The sequence below is a fragment of the Olea europaea genome, chromosome 6, assembly GCF_002742605.1.
Source record: "Olea europaea var. sylvestris chromosome 6, O_europaea_v1, whole genome shotgun sequence".
NCBI classification, from domain to species: Eukaryota; Viridiplantae; Streptophyta; class Magnoliopsida; order Lamiales; family Oleaceae; genus Olea; species Olea europaea.
This window is the reverse complement of record NC_036242.1, coordinates 5,092,381-5,100,545: the sequence shown is the minus strand read 5'-3', so window position 1 is coordinate 5,100,545 and position 8,165 is coordinate 5,092,381. Positions and strand designations below refer to the sequence as shown.

Here is an 8,165-nt window from a genome sequence, read left to right as displayed (position 1 = left end):
TTTTTAAAAAGTTTGAGAGTATAATTGTAATTTATTCTGTAACTTTTTTTATTATTTTATTCAAATATGGGGTATATTTGTCATTTTATACGAGAAATTTGATGAAAATGATAATTTTCGCAATAAAAATGTGAAGGTAAAGGTAGAAGTGTCAAAAAATGAAAGGTAAAGACGTTTTTCACAATAACATTAAAATGTAAGGACATTTTGTGCTAATAATCCATTCATTCTATCATATTTTTGCGTCTCCTTGCTACCTTCCAATCTCTGACCTTTCGCATGGTTTCTCACGTACTCCCCTCTGTGGTAGACAACTACCTATAGAGAAAAGTTGGTTATGGAGAGGGGGAGAAAAAGAAATATTGTTTTCATATATTATTGTTTTCATTTATTTATCTTATATGTTTTGTTTCCATATTAACTAAAAATAAAAATATAATTGTTTTCTCACAAAATATATATTTTCAAGTCAAATAATGGGCACATAAATTTGAAAGATATTGTAGAATCAATTTCTTAAGAAATAAAAATTGAAGATTCAAATACCATAGCATGTGTAAGTTATGACTTCGTTGGTAATTTTTCTTATTGAGTGCTTGTTTGATAAATATTGTTAAAAGTCGATTATTTTCAATTTTACCCCGTCTCCTCATATAAGTCTTAAATTATGGTTATCTTAAAGGCACAAGTCCGATTTCTTGAATCAAGAGGTTGACAAGTACAAATATATAACTCTCCTCAACGTCATGTTTTCAATTATTTCCTTGCAAAATTTCACGCATAGTCGGCAAAGCTTATAATTACTTATGAGTCGAATTCTACTTTTATCCACACATTCCATAGAATTTACACATTTTACCTACTTATTACACACATTTCATAAAAACCCACAAATTATAATTTAATAAGATCTTTGCCAAACGTGCTCTTCAAATATAGCCATTTAGGTCTTGTCCCATTTAACATGGTACGTGGTAAAAGGCAACAGTTAAAAGAAGTAAATGTTAGTTATTCAATTTGCTTAACACAGATTAAAAGCCCATAAATCTTGAAACAGCCTCTGCATTAATACTAATCTTAAAAGTTACCTACTTAATTTGTTCAATAAGTGAGTTAAGCAAAGAAAAAATATATATATAACTCTATAAAGAATCAGAGTCTAAGAGCATGTAATAGAACTGTAGAGAGGTGGCAGACTAGAGAAGGAGAGATGATCCTATAACAACTAACACCAACCCTCCATAGTCAATATACAGTTCACCTGCAAAAAACTGCACCCACTACAAAATTTTAATTTCTCGAAGAAGCCCTTTTTTTTCATCCCACAAGAAACCGAACCAACTCAACTCTTTAAGTCAAGCCAATGTTAAACCTACAAAGCTCTACATGCAAATTATCTATTGGATTCTCAACAAACTTGAATTATACCAAAATCTATCAAGAGGTTGGTATGTTAGCTCATCCCCTTTAATTTCGTTCTTTTTCTTGTTCTTAATTCTCCATTTTCTCTCTATCTCTTCAGTGTAACACCATGGAATTTCCAATCGAGGGGCCGGTTTATGGCGACACGGGAACATATGTTATACAGACTAAAAAGCTCTCCTATACTTTCCACAGTCTGTATGATGAATATAGACATTTTTTGTTTTGGAAGAGTGTTAAGGTGTCGCCAAGGTTCATCGTCAAGAATGTGGATTTCGAGGCGAGGCCGGGGGAAATCACAGCAATTGCTGGTCCTAGTGGAGCAGGGAANCCAAGGTTCATCGTCAAGAATGTGGATTTCGAGGCGAGGCCGGGGGAAATCACAGCAATTGCTGGTCCTAGTGGAGCAGGGAAAACTACACTGCTGGAGATTCTAGCTGGGAAGATTTCACCAAGGAAGGTTTCTGGTGAGGTGCTGGTTAATGATCATCCTATGCACATCGATAGTTATCGTAGACTATCGGGTTATGTTACTCAAGAAGACGTCTTATTCCCACTTCTCACCGTTGAAGAAGTCCTGACTTATGGTGCGCTTTTGAGGGTTTCCGGTGGGAAAAGAGTGGCTAAGCATAGAGTTAAGGTGCTGATGAAGGAGCTTGGACTTGAACATATATCTGGTTCAAGAATAGGTGAAGGTTCAAGCCATGGCATTTCGGGTGGCGAAAGGAGGAGGGTGTCAATTGGGATGGAATTGGTCCACGACCCTGCGGTTTTGCTCATTGATGAACCAACTTCAGGCTTGGATTCAGCATCGGCCCTTCATGTTATTTCTCTGCTGAAAATGATGGCTGTCAATCAAGGTAAAACAATTATCTTGACCATCCATCAACCTGGATTTCGAATCCTCGAGTTGTTTGACAGACTTGTTTTGCTCTCAAATGGATATGTCCTGCACAATGGTTCACTAGATTTACTCGAAGAACGGCTCAAAAAAGCTGGTTATCACATACCTCCACATATCAACGTGCTCGAATTTGCCATCGATATCTCTAGCAGCATAACCATACAAACTTCAGAAGCTCCCAACAGCAAGCCCGTTTTCGAAACTGATGTTGAAAGTGAAGGAAGTGCAGATAATAGTTGTCACAGTGTAAGAATTTCCACTTCCTGTGACAAGAAAAAATTTCCATCTTACTCGAATTCTCAATTTCGGGAGGTTCTAATTCTTGGGGAAAGATTTTGTAAGAACATTTTCAGAACCAAAGAACTCTTTGCAACACGAATAATTCAAGCTGTGGTAGTGGGATTCATACTCGGTACAATATACATGAATGTCACCAATAATATAGGGAAGGTTGCTTTACAATCCCGACTTGGATTCTTCGCTTTCAGTCTTAGTTTCTTGCTATCCTCCATGACGGAGGGTCTGCCAATTTTCCTGCAAGAGAGAAGAATATTGATGAGAGAGACATCAAGAGGAGCATATAGGGTATTATCTTATGTTTTAGCAAACACCATTGTGTTCCTTCCTTTTCTCTTAATGGTTGGTCTACTCTTCAGTACCCCAGTTTACTGGCTAATCGGCCTGAGGCGCGACTTGGATGGTTTTCTCTATTTCTTCCTGGTGGTTTGGGTGGTTGTCCTAATGTCAAATTCTTTCACAGCATGCTGCAGTGCACTTGTGCCAAACTTTATAATGGGTACATCAATAATTGCAGGGCTAATGGGGGCTTTCTTTCTCTTTTCTGGGTATTTTATTGCTCAAGAGAATATACCCAGTTACTGGATCTTCATGCATTACTTGAGCCTGTTCAAGTATCCATTCGAGAGTTTGGTGATAAACGAATATGGAGGAAAAGGCAGCAACAAGTGCTTGGAAATTTTAAGAGATCACTGCATCCTATATGGAAATGGGTACTTGAAACAGCAGGGTCTTGAAGAGTCACAGAAGTGGACTAACATGGCTGTGATGTTGGGTTTTGTCTTAGGTTACAGAGTGCTCTGTTTTCTTATTTTATGGTTCAGATGTTACAGAACCAGACATTAAGCATAAAATTCCCAGCAAAAAAAGATAGCTCATTCTAACTTATGTAGTACACTGGGAAGATAATATTTTTTTAATGATCGGAACACACAGATATATGAAAAAAAATATTCTTTTGAATGCTTTAACATATTGCTGATATTGGTAAGCATATTCCTCCGTCCCACTTCTATCAAACTAAGTATGATATTGTTATTTATTTTCACTCGTTTATTTAACATGTTATCCTATCACAACAACAAAATTAAGAGAAAATGACATACAAATCAAAATTGACGCTATTCTTGTCCATTAAAATATATACTTTTAGTACAAGAAAATCATAAAGAGGTGAACACTCCTGTCAAATCTCTACCAACAACATAATTGGTTTGGTTTGACTCCAAAAAAATTATTTTATTTTTAGAATTTTTGCAAGAACTTGTACAATCAATCTCATTTCAGTGGCCTTAAAATGACAGTACACAACTCAGATAGGTAAATGAACGAGAAAACAAGAAGCTTTTTTTGGCCACCATCATAACCTTCTCAACTCAATTACTTCGATCATATATTGAAGTGAAAGTCATAGTGGCATACGTCGTGCTTCTGTTTTGTGAAGATGACTTATCTAGATTTCCCCAGGCAGGTGATGTTGTATTACTATTTACAGCAGTTAATTCAGAGAGTATGGCTGGTCTAGATATCTTCTTCTTGCGCAAGTCCATCTCGCCTGTAAGCAATTTCAACACGGTAGACATGGCTGGACGGCTTTTTGGCATGTCTTGGGTGCATAAAAGGCCAATCTTTAAATATCTGCAAGCCTCATCCATATCGAAGTCGCCTTCAAGTGTCATGTCAACCAATTGAACCAGCTCCCTTTTCTCGTATAATTTCCATGCCTGGAAAAGAGTTTCATGGTTTAAGAAGGCTTACAGATAGAGGAAGAGAAGCAGTAACTATTTAGCTACCAAAAGAGTTTATCAAGGAAGATAAAATTATATTCTGGTAAAATCTAAAGTACCCACTATCCATAACACGAGCCACCCTGTTCATTTTCATAATTTGATTGCGTTGGACTCTGAAAAGTTGCTCTAGTTACCTATGTTAAATGAACCGAAGGGGGGGTGCTTTGTCTGAGAAAAGACAGAGGTGTGAGGAAAACCTTGTTATCTCATTCGTCAATATAGTGAAAAATATGCAACACCGAGTGAATGTACCTCTCACATTAAGAGTGAACCACAATAAACCTAAGTCTGCGCGCGTGTTTGTGCGTTTTTCATTTCATTCATTATTGCTCTCCAGGTTAGGATTAAGCTTAACCCCTAATGACTTGCATAAATTCCTTATCTATCTGACTAATACCCCGTTTGGCCCCCACTATTTGGATTTACAATGGGGGGAATAGTGTTTTTTTGAAAAATGAATGGTTGTAAAAGAATGAAAAATTTTCGATTTACGTGTAATATTATTTTATTGAAGATTGTGTGGTTGAAAATGGAAGAGAGAAAAATTTAAATTAAATTGATGAATTTTAATGGGGGCCAAACGATGGCTAAGTTGTAAGCCAATACTAAGATTTTTGTCTTTTCTTCCTGACCAAGCTTTTGTCCGGTAATATCCAAAGTAAACAAATTCCCTTCTAATAATTGATGGAAGAAAACTGCAAATCCAGACCTCCATACCGTTTCAAGAAGATAACGTTCTTCAACAGGCAATCTCTTATTTGTGTTGCATCTTCCACTGACAATTTCCAACAGGAGAACACCGAAACCATAAACATCTGCTTTTCTCGTCAACTGGCCTTGCATCGCATACTCAGGGGCCAAATAACCTCTGCAACGAAAATAAACAGTTCATTCATTATATAATACACAGTTAACTGCAGTTATACACAACGAGATACAAGATACCGTAATTAAGAGGCCAAAGTCCATAACAAATGTCTACAACCATTGCCTTCGTAATATCTGAATTTCTCTCATTGTGAAAGACATATTACAGTACTGGATACCTCATGCACATGTGCCATAAGTATACTAAATTTTCCAAATTTCTGAATTCAAATGGCATATAATCACTGCAGGTGACAGCCTAAAGAATGTCATCTAAATCTCTATTGATAATTGTAAATAGTAGCATGATAATATCTTTCATTCCTCATTGACATTTCTCCCATAGTTTTGCTAAATATAGATAGAAGGCACATTTATTTTCGATATCGAGGGTCAACAAAATTATTTCGATTTCCAAACAGAAGCACAAGAATTTCTGCACTTACATTGTGCCAGCTACACGTGTGCTAATATGAGTCAAGTTATCTGGAAAAAGCTTAGCCAGACCAAAATCTGAGATTTTTGCAGTTAGGTCTTTGCCGAGGAGAATATTGCTAGGTTTGATATCTCTGTGAATAATATGAGGTCGGACTTCCTCGTGGAGGAATGCAAGCCCTCGTGCCACCCCTATGCAAATTTTAGTCCGTGTTCTCCAGCTAAACTGAATGTTACTATAACCATCACCTGCATATAGAGATATTTAGCTATTACAATCTAGACAAGAAAAATGAGAGTACAAATATGATGTTATGAGCCGTAAATTACCTAGGAGAGTTTGAGAAAGGCTATTATTCTCTACGTAACCATAAACCAATATTCTATGGTCCCTTTCTGCACAGCACCCATACAACTTCACCAGGTTCTCATGTTCCATGCCTGATATCGTTATTATCTCTGTTAAGAACTCACGGACACCCTGCTTTGACTCGACAGAAAGAACCTTTATAGCAGCCAAGGAGCCATCCTTTAGCCTCCCCTAAAAGTTAGAAGATAATTTGAGTGCGCGTCTGAACAAGAATCATCAGTTTTAAAACCAAACTCCCAAGAATGAGGATTGAGCAAGAAGCTGCACATTACCTTGTAGACAGAACCAAAGCCTCCTTCACCGATCTTATTTCTTGGATTAAAGTTTTCTGTTGCAAGTTGTAATTCTTTGTAACTGTACAGTTTTACATTTTCCTCACTTAAATTTTCTGTATTCCTCTCTGAATTTCCATTCGAAGCTCTGTTACAGGCACATGCTGAAAAGACGTCCAAAGTTAATAAATATCATAGCTTGGAAAATGTGATTTGATGATCTAAATCACAACGAAAAGGACCAGGAAGCTAGCAAAGTTAAGATGATTCTGACCGATTATTTTAGTTTCAAGGATTGGCACTATCTCAAAATCTACCTTTTTTAAAACCCACGTTTTGCTTTGCTGGGGAAGAAGCTTTTTGTTTGAAACAGACAGTAAAACAAGTCATCCAACCAGTCTCTTGATGTCAATCGATACGTCAAATTATATATAATTCCTCCCAGTCAAACTTCAACCATCAAGTGAACAGCGTTCACCTATGATTTCACCAAAATTTGATCATAGCTAAAAAGAAGAAGAAAAGGAGAACATCATGGAAATGATTCTACCTTAGCACAATCTAGTTCATAATATACTAAATTAACAAAAAGTTGAGGTTACTAAAAGTAAATTAAAGAAGAAAATCCCAGCCAATTTAATGAGTCAACGACCTATATTATCCATGGAGTATATTATCAGATACAAGAAAGACCTTTAAAACATCAATAACTGGACTTCTACAAATGCAATTTTATCAGAACCAAGAAACTGCAAATTGAACTTATCATCATCCGAACATTACTTTTTTCCGGTTTTTCTCAGCCCAGATTTCGTCCCTCAAAAGAGGAAACCTCGTAAGATTGCACAAGAAAACAATTCAATTGTAGATACATTTTTCCCCTCAAAATTCTCGACCTATTACTCGGTGTGACAACTGCAACAGCTATAATTTCTCCCGGCAAAAAAAAAATTAAAAAAAATAAATAATAATAATAGCAAGTGGAGATATAGGAAGAACAGCAAGAACTCTTAATACCTCAAGCATTCAATATTAGACATGATCGAGGACATTACAATCAACGAGACTTTCTTTTCTTTTCTTTCTTACTACTTCCTGATAGATACGATTGCAATTTTAGTTTCTTCTTTCTCCATAGAATAGTCCAATTCGACAATTGTACAATCCATTTTACCAAACAGATTATAAATTTTCTTGATAATAACATAGCCAAGAATTAATTTGGCAGTGTGGAAATGAACCCTTGATTCATTTCATCTGAAGCTAAGTACAACTTTTAAGATTCTCATACAGATCAAAACTCAACGAATGGCCATGAATCAGAACTACTAATTGGCACCGAAAAATACGGCAGATTAAAAAATAAATAAAAATCATTTACACAGGGAATTCTGTAAATATATGACTAGACACTTACCTATTTGTTGTATGGTTGTGCTGGCGAGGAAGAAAATGGTTCAGCACAGAGACGGATAGAACAGAATCATATGTATCACAATATATTAAATAATTGGTGCAGTTGGCTATTGAAATCTAAGTTAAATAATTAAAGGTTGAACCCTTGAGGGCTCCATCGCTTCGCTACTGAAACGTTGTGAGGGAGGTAAATCGTGGGATGTACCTTGGTAAGTCAGAGAATAAGAGTTTGTTCGTATATTGGTGCCTACAAAAAGTCCAATTTCATATCTCAAGAATCAAATTCTTACACTGCGATTGTCAGTAAGGTTGAGACTACCTCACTCCTATACTTTACACCACTGAATTATGCCCCAATCTGAGTTAAATAATTGTTTGAAACTATAGCTGTT

At 36.2% G+C, this 8,165-nt stretch overlaps 2 protein-coding genes across 6 annotated transcripts; one reads left to right on the top strand and one right to left on the bottom strand.

Annotated features, from left to right (window-relative positions):
- Window positions 1–1,063: 1,063 nt before the first annotated feature.
- LOC111395595 (ABC transporter G family member 10-like) lies at window positions 1,064–3,646 on the top strand. The gene is made up of 2 exons (XM_023021648.1): window positions 1,064–1,674; window positions 1,759–3,646. The coding sequence occupies exons 1-2, from the start codon at window positions 1,532–1,534 to the stop codon at window positions 3,467–3,469; spliced, it is 1,854 nt and encodes a 617-aa protein (XP_022877416.1). The 5' UTR covers window positions 1,064–1,531; the 3' UTR covers window positions 3,470–3,646.
- Window positions 3,647–3,726: 80 nt separating this feature from the next.
- Window positions 3,727–7,877, bottom strand: LOC111395597 (cold-responsive protein kinase 1-like). 5 transcript variants are annotated; one of them, XM_023021651.1, is made up of 7 exons: window positions 7,775–7,877; window positions 6,675–6,835; window positions 6,358–6,521; window positions 6,046–6,256; window positions 5,727–5,964; window positions 5,131–5,281; window positions 3,727–4,347 (listed from the first exon to the last, which is right to left on the bottom strand). In XM_023021651.1, the coding sequence occupies exons 2-7, from the start codon at window positions 6,745–6,747 to the stop codon at window positions 4,000–4,002; spliced, it is 1,185 nt and encodes a 394-aa protein (XP_022877419.1). In that variant the 5' UTR covers window positions 6,748–6,835; window positions 7,775–7,877; the 3' UTR covers window positions 3,727–3,999. The 5 variants fall into 5 exon arrangements, with proteins under 5 accessions (XP_022877419.1, XP_022877417.1, XP_022877420.1 ...); XM_023021649.1 differs by having other exon boundaries at window positions 6,675–6,863; window positions 7,775–7,868; XM_023021652.1 differs by lacking the exon at window positions 7,775–7,877 and adding an exon at window positions 7,375–7,739 and having other exon boundaries at window positions 6,675–6,863.
- Window positions 7,878–8,165: the final 288 nt, after the last annotated feature.